The sequence below is a fragment of the Callithrix jacchus genome, chromosome 5 (assembly GCF_049354715.1).
Source record: "Callithrix jacchus isolate 240 chromosome 5, calJac240_pri, whole genome shotgun sequence".
Lineage (NCBI taxonomy): Eukaryota > Metazoa > Chordata > Mammalia > Primates > Cebidae > Callithrix > Callithrix jacchus.
Window position 1 is genome coordinate 109,990,359 of NC_133506.1, and position 21,213 is coordinate 110,011,571.

Consider the following 21,213-nt stretch of genomic DNA (forward strand, 5'->3'; position numbering starts at 1 on the left):
ATAAAACAGAAATAGGAAGTAGAAACTTCAGACTACTAGAAGTAAGGATGGAATAAAGATTAATCTAAAAATAATTTAAAAATTAAAAAATAAGAAAACATAATAAATAGAAAATGTAAAATGAAGTCATAAAGTTCATGTCCTAATATTGCCTTTTCATAAATGGTAAAATAAACTCAGGGAATTTAAATAAGGGGCCCAAAGTCACACTAATTGTAGGTAACAATATCAGTATTTCATTTGGGCCTGCCAAATTCTAGAATTAAAACCTAAACAATAGGTTGACTATATCTGTGCACACAATATATTCAAAAGTTGACTTTTCCTAATAAAATACAAAGACTCTCCAACTGAAATTCCTAAAAAGTGATTTACAAATGGTACACCTAAATAAGCGGTTCACATAAAGATTAAAAATAAAAAAAATAGTATGTCAATGGGAATGGCAGAGAAAGGACCTCCAAAAGTCCTTTTCTCCATAAAAGCAGTGAAAATTCTTGCAAAAATTGCAAAAATTAACTTTTTCAGGATCTAGGAAATTAACCAAAGACTTGCAGCAGTCCAGGGTGTCTTTAAAGAAAAGTGGCTGAATTTACTAAGAACAGCAAGCTTTGTGGCATTTTAACTTTCCCTATTTCCATCTTCTCCAGCTCTGTGGCAGTCTTAGAAACCAACAGTTTACATTCATGGCCTGCACCATCAAGCTACCATTGACTTTCTTCACAGGATTAGAAAAAAACTACTTTAAATTTCATATGGAACCAAAAAAAAGCCCATATAGCCAAGACAATCCTAAGCAAAAATAATGTAGCTGGAGGCATCATGCTACCTGACATCAAACTATATTACAAGGCTACAGTAACCAAAGCAGCCTGGTACTGGTACCCAAACAGATATATAGACCAATGAAACAGAACAGAAACCTCAGAAATAACACCACACATCTACAACTATCTGATCTTCAACAAACCTGACAAAAACAAGCAATGTGGAAAGAATTCCCTATTTAATAAATAGTGTTGGAAAAACTGGCTAGCCATATGCAGAAAACAGAAAATGGACCCCTTCCTTACATCTTATACAAAAATTAACTCAAGATGGATTAAAGACTTAAATGTAAAACCCAAAACCATAAAAACCCTAGAAGAAAACCCAGGCAGTACCATTCAGGACATAGGCATGGGCAAAGACTTCATGACTAAAGCACAAAAAGTAGTTGCAACAAAAGCCAAAATTGGCAAATGGGAGCTAACCAAACTAACGAGCTTCTGCACAGAAAAAGAAACTATCATCAGAGTGAACAGGCAACCTACAGAATGGGAGAATATTTTCACAATTTACCCATCTGACAAAGGTCTAATATCCAGAATCTACAAGGGACTTAAACAATTTTACAAGAAAAAAAAAAACCCATCAAAAATGGGTAAAGGATATGAACAGACATGTCTCAAAAGAAGACATGTGGCCAACAAACATATGAAAAAAAGCTCATCACTGGTTATGAGAAAAATGCAAATCAAAACCACCATGAGATACCATCTCACACCATTTAGGATAGTGATTATTAAAAAGTCCCAAAACAACAGATGCTGGAGAGGATGTGGAGAAATAGAAACACTTTTACACTGTTGGTGGGAGTGTAAATTAGTTCAATCATTATGGAAGAAGTGTGGCAATTCCTCAAGGATCTAGAATCAGAAATACTATTTGACCCAGCAATCCCATTACTGGGTATATACCCAAAGAATTAGAAGTCATTCTATAATAAAGAAACATGCACAGGTATGTTTGTTGTGGGACTATTTACAATAGCAAAGACTTGGAACCAACCCAAATGCCCAACAATAATAGGCTGGATAAAGAAAATATGACACACATACACCACAGAATACTATGCAGCCATTAAAAAGGATGAGTTTGTGTCCTTTGCAGGGACATGAATTAAGCTGGAACCCATCATCTCAGCAAACTAACACAGGAATAGAAAACCAAAAACCGCATGTTCTCACTCATAAGTGGGGTTGAACAATGAGAACACATGGACACAGGGAGGGGAGCATCACATGCTGGGGTCTGTCAAGGGATGAGGGCCAAGGGGAGGGAAAGCATTAAGACAAATACCTAATGTATTTAGGGCTTAAAACCTAGATGACAGGTTGATAGGTGCAGCAAACCACCATGGCACATGTATACCTGTGTAACAAACCTGCATGTTCTGCACATGTGTCCCAGAACTCGAAGTAAAACTAAAAAGCAAACAAACAACAACAATAACAACAACAATAAAACAGTAGCTTGTTAGCAACCGAAAGGGGGCAATATAGGGTTGTAGCTCCTTTTAAACACCACTTCCAGAGAACTGTCATTATTTGACCGGTGTGAAGGTTCCCTAGAAAACCCTACTCAGAAGGCTAATCTTTATTTGCTCTGACTTAGAGCTCACCAAGGGCTAATAGCCTTTTCTTCTGGGTTTCCTTTTTTCAAAAACAAATATTAGCAATTGTTTAACAATAGTTTAACTATGTTAGATGGGGAATTAGATGTCCATAGAGGGCTTTGAAAAGCTGTCATTTTCCTGAGAATCTAAGAAACTACAGGGCTGAGAGTATGCTTAGAAGACCTGAGAAGACCCTAAGATCTCATCTCTCTCTGACTTCATGGCTCTGCATGCTGGATGTAAAGACTAAGATGATAGTTTCAGCTGCCTAGCTAAGTATGGAAGGTGTGCCCCAATATACACATGCGGAGTTCTTCAACAAAAACTAGGATGCTTAGTTCTAGGCATCTAAGGAAATCTCTGTTTAATCACTAACTCACCACTAAGTTAACCAAGTAGTGACTTCAGTGGCCATATATAACAAAAGATACAGACTTTAAAAATTTAATTCTGAAAAATTATTAAACAACAATGAGCACTGGGGAGGAGGGGTAATCTAATTTCCAGAGTTGCTACATCATTAACAAAATGCTTAGTTTTCAAGAAAATTATGTGTGAGGCATGCAAAGAAACAAACATTATGTCCCATGCCCAGCAAATAAAGCAATCAATAGAAATCATTCCTGAAGAAGTCCAAATGTTGGACTTGCTACACAAAGACTTTTAAATTAGCTCTTTCAAATATGTTCCAAGAACTAAACCATACCCAAAGAAATAAAGAAAATTATGGAGAATGATGTCTCTCCAAATAGGAAATGTAATAAAGAGATAGAAATTATAAAACAAATCAAGAACCAAATAGAAATTCTAAAATCTAAAAGTACATTAACTGAAATGAAAAATTTACTCAACAGCAGATTTGAGTAGCCAGAGGAAAAATCAGCAAACATAAAGATAGATCAACTGAGATTATCCAGTATGAAGATTGCAAAAAAAAAAAAAAAAAAAAAATGAAGAAAAATGAAGAGTCCACATCTCCTTGCAACACTGTCAAGTGTACCAACATACAAACAACAGGAGTCCCAGGAGAAGAAAAGAGGTATAGAAAGCCTATTTGAAGAAATAATGGCCAAAATATTCCCCAGTTTAACTATGCATCCACAGGCTCAATGAACATTAAGCAGGATAAACTCAAAGAGAACCACACATAGGTACATCATAATCTAACCATAAGAAGCCAAAGGTATAGAGAAAATGTTGATGACAGCAAGAGAGAAAGGCTCATCACATTCAAAGGATCTTCAAAAAGATTAACAGCTAATTTTTACCAAAAATCATAGGAGCCAGAGGAAAGTGGTACAACATAATTAAAGTGATGAACGAAAAAGACTCTCAAGAATTTCTCTACCCAAAAAACTACACTTCAAAAATAAAGAGGAAATTAAGATACTGCCAGATAAACAAAAACAGAGAATTTGATATTTTATATTCTCTACAATAAACACAAATGGAACTCATTCAGGTTGAAATGAATGGACACTAGATAGTAACTCAAATCCATATGAAGAAAGCTAAAGCACTGAGCAATGACACATATAGACTCAAAATAAAGAAAATGGAAAGCAGATGGAAAGCAGAAAAAAGCAGCAGTTGCAATCCTAGTTTCTGACAAACAGACTTTAAACCAACAAAGAAAAAAAACAACAAAACCCAAGAAGGACATTACACAATGGGAAAGGGTTCAATTCAACAAGAAGGTCTAACTATCCTAAATATATATACACCCAATATAGGCGCACTCAGATTCATAAGGCAAGTTCTTAGAGACCTTCAAGGAGACATAGACTCCCACCCAATAATAGTGGGAGACTTTAACAACCCACTGACAATATAAGACAGATCATCAAGACAGAAAATTAACCAAGATATTCAGGACCTGAACTCAACATTGGAATAAATGGACCAAATATCTCTAGAACTCCTAACCCCCAAACAAGAGAATATACATTTTTCTAATTGCCACATGGTACTTACTCTAAAATTGATCACATAATCTGAAGTAAAACACTCCTTAGAAAATGCAGAACTGAAATCTTAACAAACAATCTCTTGGACCACATTGCAATCAAATTAGAACTCAAGACTAAGAGATGCACTCAAAACCATACATTACGTGGAAATTGAATAACACGCCCTGAATGGGGTTTGGGTAAATAATGAAATTAAGGCAGAAATCAAGAATTTCTTTGAAACTAATGAGAACAAAAGTATAATGTACCAGAATCTTGCAGACACAGCTAAGGCAGCATTAAGGGAGAAATTTATAGCATTTCTAGTGCCCCCATCAAAAAGTTACATCTCAAGTTAACAACCTAACATCACAATAAAAATAACTAGAGAACCAAGAGCAAACATATTCCAAAGCTAGCAGAAGACAAGAAATAACCAACGTTGGAGCTGAACTTAAGGAGGTAAAGACATGAAAACCTGTTCAAAAAACCAATTAACACATGAGCAGGTTTTCTGTAAAAATTAATAAAATAGATAAACTGTTAGCTAGAATAATAAAGAAGAGAGAATATTCAAATAAAGACAATCAGAAATGATAAGGGGGATATTACCACTGACTCCACAGAAATACAAACAACCATCAGAGAATATGATAAACACATCTATGCACATAAACCAGAAAATCTAGAAGAAATGGATAAATTCCTGGCCACATACACCCTCCCAATATTGAACCAAGAAGAAACTGAATCCCTGAAGAGACTAATAATGAGTTCTAAAATTGATGCAGTAATAAATAGCCTACCAACCAAAAAAAGCCCAGGACCAGATGGAGTCACAGCTGAATTCCACCAGATGTACAAAGAAGAGCTGGTATCATTCCTACTGAAACTATTCCAAAAAATTGCAAAGAAGAGAGTTTTCCCTAACTGATTTTATGAGGCCAGCATCATCCTGATACCAAAACTTGGCAGAGATACAATAAAAAAGAAAACTTTAGGCCAATGTCCTTGATGAACATTGATGCAAAAATCCTCAACAAAATACTGGCAAACTGAATCCAGCAGCATATCCAAAAGCTTATCCACCATGATGAAGTAGGCTTCAACCCCGGGATGCAAAGTTGGTTCAACATATGCAAATGGATAAAAGTGATTTATCACATAAACATGACTAAAGAAAAAGAACACATGATTATCTGAATAGATGTATAAAAGGCTTTTGACAAAATTCAACATCTCTTCATGTTAACGACTTTCAATAAACTAGGTATTGAAGGAACATGCCTCAAAATAATAAGAGCCATGTATGACAAACCCACAGCCAACATTGTACTAATGAGAAAAAGCTGGAAGCACTCCTCTTGAAAACTGGCATAAGCCAAGGATGCCCTCTCTCACTACTCCTATTCAACATAGCACTGGAATTTCTGGCCAGGGCAATCAGGCAAGAGAAAGAAAGAAAGGGCATTCGAATAACAAGAGAGGAAGTCAAACTATCCCTGTTTGCAGATGATATGATCTTAGATCTAGAAAATCCCACAGTCTCAGCCCAAAAAGATCTAGAAATCCCACAGTCTCAGCCCAAAATCTTCCTAAACTGATAGACAACTTTAGCAAAGTCTCAAGATACAAAATCAGTGCACCAAAACTACTAGTATTCCCATATGCCAACAACAGTCAAGCCAACAGCCCAAAGAAGAATCTACCCCAATTCACAAATGTCACAAAAAGAATAAAATACCTAGGAATTCTGCTAACTAGGAAGGTGAAAGATTCTACAAGGAGAACTACAAACCGCTGCTTAAAAAACTCAGAGATGACAGAAACAAATAGAAAAACATTCCATGCTCATGGATAGGAACAATCAATATTGTGAAAATGGCCATACTTCCCAAAGCAATTTATAGATTTAATGCTATTCCGATTAAACTACCATTGACATTCTTCACAGTACTAGGAAATACTATTTTAAAGTTCATATGGAACCAAAAAAGGAGCCTAAATAGCCAAGGCAATCCTAAGCAAAAAGAACAAAGTTGGAGGCAGTACACTACTGGGCCACAGTAAGAATTTTTTTTTTGCCATCTATGCATCTGACAAAGGTGTAATAGCCAGAATCTACAAGGAACTTAAACACAGTGGTAACCAAAACAGCATGGTACTGGTATAAGAACAGACACATAGACCAATGGAAAAGAATAGCAAACCCAGAAATAAGACTCTGCATCTACAACTATCTGATCTGATACTTAGAAATAAATTCTACAAAATAAGTACAAAACTAATTTTCAAAAAACTATAAAATATCATTGAAATATATTAAGAAAAATAACAAAATATGGGGAAAGACATTCTTTGTTCATGGATTAGAAGACTTGATATTGCTCACCCAAAGGGAGGCACTGACTGGAAATTGGAGAGTGAGGTAGTGGTATTTACCCCTCTTCTTCTATGGGGTATCCCTTTCAATACAACTTATTTTCTCTGCATTACAGAAATTGCTTCCTCCTTTGTCCCTTCAGACTTTACCATTCTTCACTGGTTTTCACTAACCTGCCCATTCTTTTGTAAGTGTTCTTATTGGTAACCTCCCCTCTGTTCTTCTTTTTCAATGCACTATATGATTCTTGCTGAGATCCTGAATAATACAATGTGTAATCCCTATAGCATCCATAAGAGTATCTTGAAATTGATAGAAGCAGTACTCTTTGCAACTTTAAACTGAACTGAAAAAAATATTCAAGTGTTAATAAATATTTGACGGGTAAAATCAATACAGAGTCCTTTAAAAGACTGGACAAGGAACCTATATCTGTCATGTTAAAGCTGGGATATCACACTTAAGAGAACATTCCTTATTAGTCATTTTCACTGGAAAACTCACAGGTTGAAGTCTATCATTACATTATTTTCCATTCTTTATGGTGGGTTTAAGCACAGAATTGAAAGTATGGCTCTGATATAAGGCTGACTGAACTTTATGTTTTGGCTCTTTAACTTCTTAACTATATGACCGTGAGCAACTTATTTCGCTTCCCTGAACCTCAGTTTCCTCATAGTTAACATTATTCCTCATGTTAATAGTAATAGTCCTGTATTGTCCAAAAAGTGACATCAGAGGCTTAAATGAGCAAATATGTAAAAAATTATTTAGCACAATGCTTGAAAAAATAGGTGTTCAATAAATATTAGTTATTATCCTATAACAGGTCTTTTGAGGTATGCTTAACATAAAATAAACTGCACGTTTTAAAAAGTACAATTTGATTAGCTTTGACATAAATGTTCACTCTTGAAACCATTGTCACTCTCAAGATAATGAACATACACATTATCCTCAAAAGTTTCTTTGTGTCTTTTTGTAATCTTTTCCTCCCTCTCCTGACTAAAATCCCTTCACTGCCCCCACAGTTTCTAGGAAAGTATCTATATTCTTTCTGATCAGGTTTCATTTTCTTGAATATATAAATGGAGTAAGTATGCACACTTTAAAAATCCAGATTTTTTAACTCAGCTTAATCATTCTGAGATTCATGTATACTCTGTGTATCAATAGTCCTTCAGTAGTATTCCACTGTATGGATATGCCACTATTCATTTATTCAATTGTTCAATTGTCAGATGTTACTTTAAGAATATTTAATATTAAATAAAAAATTAAAACCCATGGGGTTTGTTTTAATCAAGAAGATGTATCATTTTCTTCCTTAATAAAGATTTAGGGGGGTTGCTTTAAGCAAGAAGATGAATCATTTTCTTCCTCAATAAAGACTTAGGGGACCTGAGTTTCAAAGAGAGGGAAACACGTGGTTGGTCAAAGGTGGTCTGGTCTCTACAACATGGCTACAGGGCCAGGCTTTAGGAGATAATCAGCTAGGAACCACCTTTTATGGGAATGTTAATTTATAGTTTTGCATTTTATTTTTCTGTGTGCTAATAATTTATCCTAAAATCTTTAATAAATGTCATATTAAATGTTACAGCCTACCAAACCTTTAAGAAATGATACCAATTCGATACACAACTCCTCCAAAAATTTGGCTTCATTTTCAAGGCTAGCACTGACCTGATACTAAAATGGGGAAAAAGGCAAGACATAAAAACAAAGATACGGACGAATGTCTATCATTAACATGGAAGCAAAAAATTTCAACAAAATGTTAGCAAATTAAATTCAGCAATGTATACTATAAAAAGGATAATACATCATGACTAGGTGGGGTTCATTCTAAGAAGGCAAGGCGAATATAACATTTATCCATCCATTAATGTCAATGTAATTTAATATATTAAAAGAGAGAATATTGAGGAAAAACTATATGATCATCTCTATGGATTCATAAAAAGCAATTGGATTTAATAATATACATTTATTCATGGTGAATACTCTTTCAGGAATGTAAGGGAACTTCTTCAACCTGATTAAGGTAAATCTATTAAAACCTACATCATACTTAATGAGTAAAGTTTAAGCTCTTCTTTCTAATATCAGAAACAAGGCAAAAATGTCCACTCCTACCTTTTCTATTGTATTGGGCATTCTAGCCAGTGAAGTAGGGCAAGAAAAATAAGTCTATATATTGGAAAGAAAGAAGTGAGATAGTCTTCATTTGCAGATGACATGAAAGTTTACGTAGAATAATCTAACAAATCTATAAAAATCTACTTACGAAAAGCCTAATGCTGAACATGACATTATATTAAATAATGAAATTAAAGAAGAGCTAAATAAATAGAGATATATACCTTGTTCATGGATTGGAAGAATAAGAATTGTTAAAGTGTCAGTTCTTCCAAATTGACCTATATATTCAATGCAATCTCAATCAAAATCTTAGCAGCCTTTTTATTTTAATAGAAATTGACAAGCAGATTTTAATTTTTTTATAGAAATGGAAAGGATCTAAAATAGTCAAAATAATTTTGAAAAAGAAAAACAAAGTTGGAAGACTTATACTATCTGATTTCAAAACTTCCTATAAAGCTACAGTAATTAAGACATATGGATTAAGGATAGCCATTTAGATAAAGACAATATCATAAATATAGAAGTATATATGAATGAAACAGAATAGAGAGCTCAGAAACAACCTGTACATATGTGATCAATTCATTTCTGAAAAAGGTGTCAAGGGAATTCAATACGGAAAAAGTTAATCTTTTCAACAAATTGTACTGGAACAATTGTATATTCATACTGAAAAATTAAAAAACCCTCAATCTCTGTTTCACATCATATACAAAAGTTAACTTAAAACAGATCACAGACTTAAATATAAAAGCTAATACTATAAAATGTTTAGAAGAAAATATAGGAAAAAATCATACAGTAGCCTGGAGAATGCAGGTCCAAAATAAGAAGAGTAGCCTGTGCAGAGTGGAGCCTCCTCATGCTGGCTTCACAACCACCTGTTCCCTGGGCTTTGCTGCTTGCATAAGCAGAGAGCCTCGGCTGCCGCCATCATCCTCTCTCCTAATCCTACCAGCTGTCTCAGGTAGGGGTCACGTTTTGGCATGGCCTCCATTATGCTTGTTTTGACAGTAGCTGCAGCAGCCCTGACCCAACAAGACCCATGGAGGCCTCAGCTTCACTTGTGGCTACCCTGAGAGACTGACTAACACCACTGGAAATGGAGAAAATTAGACCAGTGAGACACAGAAGACTGGTAGGAGCAGTAGATAATTTCCTCTCTATTCTTTGCTGTAGACTGTTCTGAGGGCTGGAAGCCAGCCCATGCAAAAGAACAAGACATGTTTTCTTGTAAAGCAATTGCTCTTTCAGTTACAGCCACCTTTGTTTTCCTTTCTTCCTTGACTTACTTCCCTTTTTTCTTCACTCTTGATGCCCTGGGGTTGTATCTCCCAATACCCAATAGAATATTTGCAATTAGCTTTACCTTAAGTTTTGTTTGTACATGCTAAAATAAGACAGAACAGTAACTCTCCAAGGAAATAGTTACTATATTCTTATTTTACTGAGGCCCAGAGAGGTTAGGTAACTTGTCCAAGATGTTACAGCCAGTAAATGGAGGAGCAGGATTTGAACTCTGGCTCCAAAGTCCATGCTTGTAACAACTATGCTATTATTATTTCTAAAGGACCTTAATCTGGCTGCCTGTCAGCTTTGTCTTCCTAGATCTTGATTCTGAAGTCAAGGCTTCTTGTCATGTTATGAGTCCTGGCACCTCCAGAGTTCATGTTTCACTGGAGCTTGGCTGTGGGACTTTCTCAGCTTATTTGTACTGTGACAAAAAAATAGGAGTTCTAACCATGCTTGACAGCTAGGTAGACAGATATAGTCAGTGAAAGGGATATTTCTGACTGGGATAAGATTGCTCTTGTAGCTGCAATGTGAACTATGGGACCTTGAGGCTTCAACCTGCCTGTCACTAGGCAGAAAAGAAAGTTAGATTCTTTTCATTTTCCATCGACTGTTAACATACCAGATGTGCTTTTGAGTGCTAAAGGGTGGCCAATCCTATTACAAAGATGACAGAGTGGAAGCCACCTTTCTGGTTCCTGTGCATTTTAATGTATACATAGTAAGTGATAAGTTTTGAAAGGTCAGCTGTAACTCCATAAGAAGAGGAACACTATTTTTGAAGTATGAAAGCATATGTTTATGAAGAAGAAGATATAAAAATGGTTAGTATTGATTCTATAGTTCAACAAATACTTATGGATGATCTATTTTGTAACCTATGTATCCTGTGATAGACCCTAGGAATTTAAAAGTAAGTTAGTCTCCCACAATAGGGTAACAAACTGTCTTTGTTTGTTCAGGACTGAGAGGGTTTCCAGGATGCTGTACTTTCGGTGCTAAAACTGGGAAAGTCCTAGGCAAATTGAAATGAGCAGGTTACCCTACCTGCCACCAAGGAGCTCACAGGCTAGAAAGGAAGTCAGTTATGCAAATGCATAGCTATGAAATAGTGTGGTATGTGAAATTATGGACTAATAATACCAGCTTATACTTCCTGATATTGCTTGGCTGTGTCCCCACCCTGAATTGTAATAATCCCCACATGTCAAGGGCAGGGCCAGATGGAGATAATTAAATCATGGGGTGGTTTCCTCCATACTGTTTTCATGGTAGTGAATAAGTCTCTGAGAGCTGATGGTTTTATACATGGGAGTTCCCCTGCACAAGCGCTTTTGCCTGCCACCATGTAAGATGTGCCTTTGCTTCTCCTTTGCCTTCCATCAAGATTGTGAGTCCTCCACAGCCATGTGGAACTGTGAATCCATTAAAGCTCTTTACTTTATAAATTACCCAGTCTTTCCTTTATAAATTTCCTTTATTAGCAGTGTGAGGACAGACTAATGCACTTCTATAACACTTTCTAAGAGCCAGGTACTATTTAGAATAATGCCTGTCTTAGTCCCTTCAGGCTGCTATAACCAAATACAATAAACTGAGTGGCTTATAAACAATAAACAATTTTTTCTCACGGTTCTGGAGGCTGGGAAGTCCAAGATCAAGGTATCCAGTAGATATGGTGTCTGGTGAGGGCTGACTTTCTGGCGTATAGAACTTATGGCAACTTTCAGTTGCTGAAATTGCCCCTGTACCCATGCATATGGAATTAGCAGCTGCAAATATACTATGATTTGAGAAGTTCTAGAAGGCTTATTTGCCCCCCACCCAATATGTCCCATCTCTTAGTATTAGGGTACCTAAAATTCTTTCATCAGAGATTCAGTTAAGTGTTGTATAATAATCCTCTTGCTATATCTTTGCATAGTGGAAGGAACTAGTTAGCTCTCTGGGGATAGGCACTAATTTCAATTATGAGGGCAGAATTCTTATGACCTAATCGCTTCTTGAAGGCCTCAGTTCCTAATACCACCACCTTGCAGGTTAGGATTTCAACATGACTTTGGGGGAAACATAAGCATTCAGTGTGTTGCAGTATCACTGCAACTTTTACATGGATCAACTTACTGACTTTCATAATAGCCATGTGAAGGAAGAACTATTATTATCTCCATTTTACACTGATAGAAATTGAGGCACTACTAAAGGGTAGTAAATCTGAGATTTAAACCTAGGCAGCATGAGCCTACATCTAAGATCTTAACCTCTAAACACTTCTCTCAAAAAACCTAAGACATAGAAGTAGCACAGAGGGGCGAGTGATGAACTTTCTGGGTGAGAGGAGGTGGTCATCGGATAAAAGGTGGTTAGAGAAGGTGATACCTGAGAAGGATTTTGAATGATGAATGAGGTATTAACTAGCAGGAAGGAGAAAAGGGGCATTCTAGGTATAATAGTTCAGGTTAAGACATAGAGATGTTAAATATCATGGTGTCACTGGTAAGTAGTGCCAGTGAGGGTCCCCATGAAAATTTTCTGGGCTCTGACACTCACAGTAATACATTCCATCAACCATGCCAGGACCTTTGTAAAGAAGCCTGAAGAGGTAGCAGGGCCAGACCACCAAGGGACTCACATGCCATGATAAGAATCATAGACTTTAACCTGCACCTAATGGGGCAGCACTGGAGACTTTGAAGTAAAAATTGAGATTTGCTTTTTTAGAGAATTGCTCTGGTAGCAGCTAGAGGATTGCTGGAAAGGGGAGGAATGTAGGAACAGTGGAGGGGATAATCAAATATGAAGCTCTTGGAAAAATACCCCATGAGAGATGGTGACTTTAACTGAAGCTTGTGTCAATGGGGATGGAGTGGGCTGGGCAGATTCAAAAGATGGAGGAAATAAAATGGACTATATTTGGTTAGTGATTGGATGAAGGGGCTAGAGCTAGAGGGACCAGGAAATCCAGTGATAAATTCCGTGAGCCTTATTTGTTGACTGGGTACATGACCTGTCCACTAATTCTCTCTCTGTTGTTTTTAAAGGAACATAGGCAGAGAGGAGAGTTTAGAAAGGGAAAAGATAGTGAGTTTGGCTTTCCACAATGTGACTCTCAAAAGCCTATAGGAAATCTAGATGGTATTGTCTAATCCAGATATTCCATAAAAGAAGGAACTAACTCGCCCTAACGGGCATTTATTTTTCTGATCAAGAGTGAAATAATACTTATGAGTGAAGTTTTTGGAGAGAGGTATGAAGTAAATAGAAAGCTGAATAATTAATAGAATATGAATTCTATGTCCTTTGGGTTAATTTTGAAGTAGAAAAAATTGATTACATTCATTTATCATGAAGTATCAATGGCTTACTTTACTATTTCTCCTAGTAATGTTTGAATTTTATAAAAGTCATCAATACTTAACTGACTCTCTGATGAAAGAATTTCAGGTACCCTAATACTAAGAGATGGGACAAATTTTGGGGGGGCAAATAAGCCTTCTGGAGCTCCTCAGTTCAGTACATTTGCAGCTGCTAATTCCATATGCATGGGTACAGGGACAATTTGAGCAACTGAAGGTTGCCATAAATTCTATATGTGGATTATACCCATACCTGAACTATCCTCTGAAAAAAATACTGCTATATTTGTTTCAAACCATTTATGATCTTTATGATCTTGAGATCATAAGTATAGCAAATCAGTTATCACTAATTTTTTATAATCCTGTTTATTTACATGACCTATTTATTTGAATTTGAATTTTTTGAACATGACTTAGCTCTTTTCTCCCCTTCTAATTCCCTAAGTGTAATCATGCTTCCTTCAGAGTGTTCTGGATCCCTTAGATGAGAGGAGGGTCCTGTATCCCCTCATCCTCACATAAACTTTCATCTGTGTGTTTCTGATGAATGATCTCTGGATGAAAGTACATGAATGATGATCTTGAATACCAAATGCATCATTTAACAAAATAACCTAAAGCAGTACCTCATGAATACATTAATTGAGCTTAGCATGTCTTCTTTGAAACAATTATGAATAGAGGAGGAACAGAGATCCAGAGAGGCTAAAGAAATTTCCAAAGGACACATCTTTACTCTGGGAACCAGCACAAATATGTGACTAGCCTGACATCTCACTGGAATCAGTAGACCATTCTGTCTCCTTGCTATTAGAATGCCATCATTTGTGAAATAGCCAAATCACCTGGAAGAATGACCTTGGTTGGCTCTTGTGATTGAGAAGCTTGGATATCTTTTCTACCAGGCAAAACTTCACCCAACTCTCCCATTTCCTAGCTTTGGTTTCTATTTAGAGAAGCATGCTGCTCACTGTTCTAACATCGTTCATCTTTGTCAGCACCCAAGGCCACAACTTCGTCCGAACAGCCAGTGATATACTGCAGATAGAGTGCACCAAAGACATTAAACTCTAAATGACATTTATATGGACTCTGAGTTCACCAGAGATGGATTGATGCTGCCATAAAGCCTTGGGGTAGCCAGGCAAACAAAAGACTAAGGAGACTGGTGGGGGCGGAGATGGTGGTAAGAAAAGCAATATCTTTCTACATTCACTTTCCCTCTCTGCTGAGGTTGGCCTGCATCTTATTTAGAAAGTGAAGAAACCAAGTGAGTATGGAGACTTTTGGAGCCCAGCACAGAAGCAACCTCAGCCTTGATTATCAATGGAGCTTCTTATGGCTGTGACCAGGCCAGTGTCAGCACAAGTAATGGATACTTACAACATCCCACTTTGAACCCAGTGCACCTCACCAACCATATATCTTTATGAAATAAAGAAAAGACTTAACATAGATGCAAAAGCAGTGGTGGATCAAGCAAGGATTTAAATATATGCCCATTGATTCCCTTGGCAGGTATCCTCAGTATCACAGCCATAATATTGTTTAAGGGCACGCTCACCCAGGATGAACACAGTGCTGGCATTCCACTCTGCTTCCCCAGTCTGCAAACTGGATTAAAGACAGTAATATGTCCGGATTTATATTCAGGATTATCAGCATGATTGGACCCATCTTTACCTGAACCAACGGGTATTTTATTAGGTACTCAGGAACTTGACTGGAAAATGATTTTATATAACAAAACAGTAATTTATTTTTTGTAGCTAATGCTAATCAGTTATGCAAGCACTTAATGTGATTAAGCTTACTGCAAACAAAATGCCCACATTATCAGAAACGGGGCTTCCCTACCCCCATCCTGTCTCTCCACATGGACGTGTATGTGCAATTGCAGACCACTGTGTGAATATGCTTGTGTGTATTCTTCATGGACCACCTGCAGCTAACTTTGGAAGACGCAGATTTTTAAGTATGATTTAAACCATGGCAACATATACACATTTAAAAAATAATCAGTGACTAAGAAAGCTCCACATTCACATGAAGAAAGATAACAATAAATCTGACTTACCAGTTTATGCTGTTTGAGGAAGCAGAGGTACAAGTTGTTGGTAATTGTCCAGTGCTTTCATTCAATAAATCACATTGGCTTTGCTTTCTCCTGTGGCTCAGTCTCTGTGCAAAGCAAGCGAATCTCCTTCCTATTCTGTGTAAAGAATAAAATGCGAACAGGATCACTACAGGCAAGAGCCGAAGTCCATGATCACTAAGCTACTCTTTTGCAAAATAAAAGAGCAAATGATGCATACATAGGAAGAGAAAGGGAGAGGTAAACAGCTTGGCTCAGAGGCTAGGTGTATTCTCTAGACTGCAGCCCAGGGAAGGCTTGATTTCTGTCGCCTGTATTCGTGTAGTAAAAGGACACCATGACTTCAGCCTGTGTTTAGCCTATCGTATCCGGGAAAACCATTTGAAATGGCTTGCACAGACTACTAGCTTCATGGCAAACAAGACCGAATCCGAACAGACTGTCACTCAGGGGTGAGCAGAGGGGCAGTGGGTCACTACATCAACAGCAGGGAAAGAAATATTGTCTGGCATCCAAGAGCCCATCCAGCAATCCGTGACTGCAAATGATCTACAGCTCTTCTGGGGCCAGACATCCCCTTGTTTCCACAGCCGTCTGGGACCAGAAGCACACAGGTGGCAGTCACATCCCTTCACCACAGGGCACCTGCACAATTCCTTACAAGTTCCCAGCAGGAGCTAGGGGGCATCTTGAGAAAGCTCTAAATCCAGTCGAGGCTGCTGAAATTGTGCTTGGGTTTTTGTCTGTGCAGGTTCTGAGAAAGGAGTCAGCAGACGTGGGACTTAGGACAGCAAGACGCTCAGTCTCAGGCAAAAGATTCCAGTGCTGCTTCTATGCCAGCCACATATGAGTATACCCCGCTCCTTTCACAGCATTGTACTTTACATGGCTAATGAAAGACACAAATAGATTCCCTAGAAAGCTGTATACATAGGCATTTTTAATGATTGTCACTGAAATAAAATGGCAAATGACCTTCACAGGCTGCTTATTATGTTGGGGGGTGGGACTCACTGATTGATAGCACATATGAATACTGTACATGTACACATACACACACACACACACACACACACACACCCCAACACATGGCCCTAGCAACAGCCTTAAGAGTCTTTGTAAAGCTCTGTTCTGATTCTTTCTCTGCCAAATGAATATATAGCTGCCGTAATGACTTCGTAAGTAATTTTGGACTCTTCTGCTAGGCACTGTCTAGTCTATCATTCATGCCTGGAGCCAAAGAAACTCTCAGATTTTGAATGAAACTCTGTAGCAAATCAGGAGGAAGCCTCTTGATCATAAACAAGTGGGTGGAGAGTTAATCTTTGGCCTGGTAATTGCTTAGGATCCTGGAAGTGACATCTTGTCTTCCTGAAACTCTCCTTCTTTCTAGAGACATTATTTCCCCCAATAGCTCGCTCTCCCTCAACAGGTGGCTATTCTGGAGCTCAGATCTGAGGCAAGGCTCAGTGACTCATAAAGCCAGGGTGGCCAAAGAAAGAGCTCAGTTCAGCTTTTAACAATTGTCTTACTTTTTCTTTTCTTATTAAAAAGGCAAAATCTCTCTCTTGAACATTTACTATCCCTTTCTATCCTTGGATTTATTTGTCCATGGAAGCATTGCTGTGAATAATCTAATTAAGGAATATTCATGCCTTTGAGGTTTAGAGGGCTATGTTTTTCATCAAGGATTAAGAAAGAGCCTGGCTTCTCTTGCACAGTTTAGGCCAAAATGATTGCCAGCTAAAACTTTACCCTTTCACCTAGAAAAACTTTGGCTTTAGTGCAGATTTACTTGAATTACATCTGCTATGGTAAGCTAGGTGACTTAGTAACTCTGCTAAGGTTAGAGGGTTGGCTCACTGGGGTCATGAGTTACACGTGCTATGCAGACCTAAGGGAACAGTGACTCTGGTAATAGTAGCAACTTTCTAGAGCAAATACTCAAGTCAAAAAGCCCATGTTTATTGCAAAGAAAATTCATTCATTCATCCATGTATTCATTAATCTACTCTTCAATAGACATGTAGTATTTGTAGGTTAGATTCACTGTGCTACATACTTTAATGTTACTTAGAGCCTACTGGTGTATAAACTCCTTGACATACCCTAGCAAAATTCTTCATATTCTGGCTCTTCCTATCACTCTAGCCTAATTTGTCACCACATTTCTATTTGCAGTCCATTCTGTAGTTTTTTTGAATATCTGTTGGTTCCTTGGACATGCTATATTCTTTCTGAATACCAGATCATCACATATGATGGGTATTCTTCTGCCTGGACGCTCAGTTCCCTATGTCTGGCTAACTCCTGTACAGCCTTGAAATCTTGGCTTAAACCCTCAAAGATATTTTTCTTGCCCCTAGTCTGTTAGGGTCCCTGCTCTGTGGTCTGAAAGCACAACACCTTATACTCTGCCATCATTACATCCATTATATTTTACTGCACTTCATAGTTTAGCATCAGTCATCCCCATTATATTGTAAGAGTTTAAGTGCAAAGTTTCTTATTTTCTGCTGTATTTCCAGGGTCGAGCAGAGTTCCTGGACATAGAAGGTGTTCAATAAGTATTTGATGTTTTGTTGAAGTACTTAGTGTGCATTTATTGAATGAATGCATAAATCACCTGAAGGAATAATGGGGGATGGGGTCTCAGAATTCAAAGGAACCTTAAAGTTCTCTTGGTATGTCTAATCTTTCCTGCCAAGTGACCAGCCGCTGAAGGCTTGCCTCCGCCAATTAATCCTTCTGGAATAATCTCAACCCATATTGAGCACACTTTTATTTTGTCTCCCACTTTTTAGCACTTTTACAGCATGTTTTTCCTTTTCGTTCTCCAGCTGTTTCCTGGAATTCATCTCATCTCTGCAAACTGGTACTCTATAACTCTTAGCATAAGCCTGCAATTATCTGATGCTTGATTCATTGAACATCAAACACTTGAACAGGGAGTTAAATGATCAGAGTCTTATTTTAGGAAGATTTCTCTGGTTCTGGGGGAAGAATGAGTGAGATTAGCCAGACCTAGGGAAGACTCTAATAATGACTACAGCACGAGATGGGATCTAAAGGCAGCTTTGCCCTTCCTTTCTTTCTACTCCTCCCCCATTACTCCTCCCTCCGTGTCATAATGCCAATGTTCTCATCTGGAACACTGAGAATGTTTGTTCCACGCTCAGAACTTCCCCTCCACCCAATTCCACCCCCACAGTTATTTAACGTGCTTAGGGTATTTGCGAATGTGTCTCAATGATTCAATTAAAGGCTTCTCTAAAAAAAAGGGATTGTGTTTTATTTTGCATCTTTCTCCCTCAGCCACTACACATCCTGGACTAGTAAGTGCTCACTAAAAGTCAAGAAAGAAATTAATTTGTTATATGCAGTGTATTAAGTGAAGCAATGTGGTTGGGAGGGAGCATTGCTCCCATTCAAAGACGAACAGGGCACCTTTCCAAAGATAAAAGAGATATATTTAGCAACAGATATGCAACCGATTACAATACAAGGCAGAATTAAATAAGTGCCATAAAAAAGTATGAGCAATGTGCTAAGGGAACATAGAATTATTACTTCTTTCTGTAATCCGTAGAAAAGCAGAGAAGGTGGCATTTGAACTGGGGCTGGAGGTCTGAGGATCTCTCTACAGGTTGAAAAGAAGAAATAGGTTTGGAGTCAAGGCATAGTGTCAAGGCATAGAGTTCCGGCACTATTAGGGAATGACAAGTAGTCTAGCAGACTGGAGTGAACAGTGCCGGGAAAAGTTGATGGAACTTGTCTCAAAAAGTAAGCAGGAGCTAAATTGGAGAGCACTTGAATGCTATGTTAAAGGGTTTTGCCATAGGTGACAGTGATCTGAGCAGGAGAATGCCAGACAGCTGATTAGAATCCATCTGCCCCAGCCGTTTTGCGGTGAGAACCCAGAAGCAGGAAGACACGGATGGTGTGAGGGCCCGTGAAGATGTAAATTAGAAGATGAAAGTTCTATCTTTGGAGAGAGAACTTAAAGGATTTGTCAATAGTATAGGTGGGGTAGGGGAGGATGAGAGACAAGTTGAAGGTGACTTTTAAAGGTTTAGCCTACATGATAGGAGATGATGATGACATTAATTTATTCCGGTACACACACCTAGAGATAATTTGGGCATGCAGGTTGTAGTCTGTGCATTTTTTTAAGACAGAGAAAAGAAGAGGAGCTGAGTCCTTGGACTCATGTGAATGCGCCTAAACATTCACAGGATGCTTTGAAGAGACCATTTAGTGCCAGGTAAAGATTTTAGCCCAGGCCGTGACAGATGAACTGCCTCTAGCAACATTCAGCACCATTTCTAGGGGTCATGGGTACAGGGTTTCCATTAAATGTGAGTTTGTGGTTTCCCACTGGAGTTGGTTACCTCATTGGAAAGAACCTGGGTCTGAGAATGGGGACTTTGAACTTGAGTCCTCGAGTTGCCCCTCAGTAGCTGTGTGATCTTGGGCAAGTTACTTTTTGTCATTAGGCTTCATTATTCTTGCTTGCGAAATAAGAGTGTTGGACTAGTTAAATTCAAAGGTTTCTTTTAGTATACTCTCCTCTGACTTGTGACATACGATGTTTAGAATTTCAGAACACTTGCAAAATTAGGCCAAAGCCCACCAATATCAGAAGCCAGTAATGTCCACTCTCTGCTGCAAAAATCCTGACCATATTTTGAGAATATCCATATATCACTGCAAATGCATGTCTGTCTTGTGGTTAGTTCCATGTGGTTTGTTTGTTAGACGTAAATTTAAATTGATCACTTTTTGATGGTTATTTTCTAATAATTTTTCACTTTTTTTTTCAGCAAAGATTTTTTTTTCTCCTTCGGGAGTTCCTTTTCATCAGGATCTCAAAATTAAATTATAGGAAAGTAGCAATCCCTTACTGTGGTCAGCAAAGATCCTGGCCAGCCTACTTCCGTTCCCTAATCTCTTGACCTTCCTTAGGGCGCGGCTGCTCAATAATGGCTCCAATTCTTTTTTTAAAAATAAAATGTGCTACTTACCGAAAGCTGCTAAAAAGGAGACAAAAAATAGGAAAAGAAAACTAACACCCCAGGGTGTATCTGAATATGCTTATTATGTGTGAAGTTGTTAGTAATGAATGTGAAACTCTTCCTCCTCCTCCCTCTCAATTTCTAATCCCCAAAGAAAAAAGAAAAGGGGTGGGGGAGTGCATTGGCCATTCAATCCAAAGCAGACTTTTTTTTTTTTTTAAAGAAAAGGTGCAGACTGTTCACAGCCATGCCAGTTCTTGGTTACTTTGTCTTAAGCACCAGTTGACCTTTCTGACTAAAAGTAACAGTCCCAAAATATCCTGAGAAACCCTCTTCTGGAACTTTTCTCTAAAGTCTTGGAGATGAGACATACCACATTCAAAAAGACTCTTCAAAAAGAGATGGCCCATATTCTTCATAGTGTGGTCCGATGACAGAGTGTTTATCTGAACTAATCATGTGGGATTTTCCAGTGTCACATTTTTGAGAAACAGGATTCTCTTAAAGGAGGTTACAAACACTTCACTGAAAGCT

The 21,213-nt window shown here is 37.8% G+C and overlaps 1 protein-coding gene across 3 annotated transcripts in view; it reads right to left on the reverse strand.

The window, feature by feature from the left end:
• The window catches only part of ANKFN1 (ankyrin repeat and fibronectin type III domain containing 1), a 451,946-nt gene that overhangs the window by 176,743 nt on the left and 253,990 nt on the right, over window positions 1-21,213 (reverse strand). For all 3 annotated transcript variants that reach the window (XM_035301147.3, XM_035301146.3, XM_035301145.3), the window contains exon 3: window positions 15,647-15,781. Coding sequence is in view for 1 of the 3 variants with exons in the window: in XM_035301145.3 (XP_035157036.3) it covers window positions 15,647-15,781 (135 nt within the window). In the remaining 2 variants the exon portion in view is untranslated. The remainder of the gene's footprint in view (window positions 1-15,646; window positions 15,782-21,213) is intronic.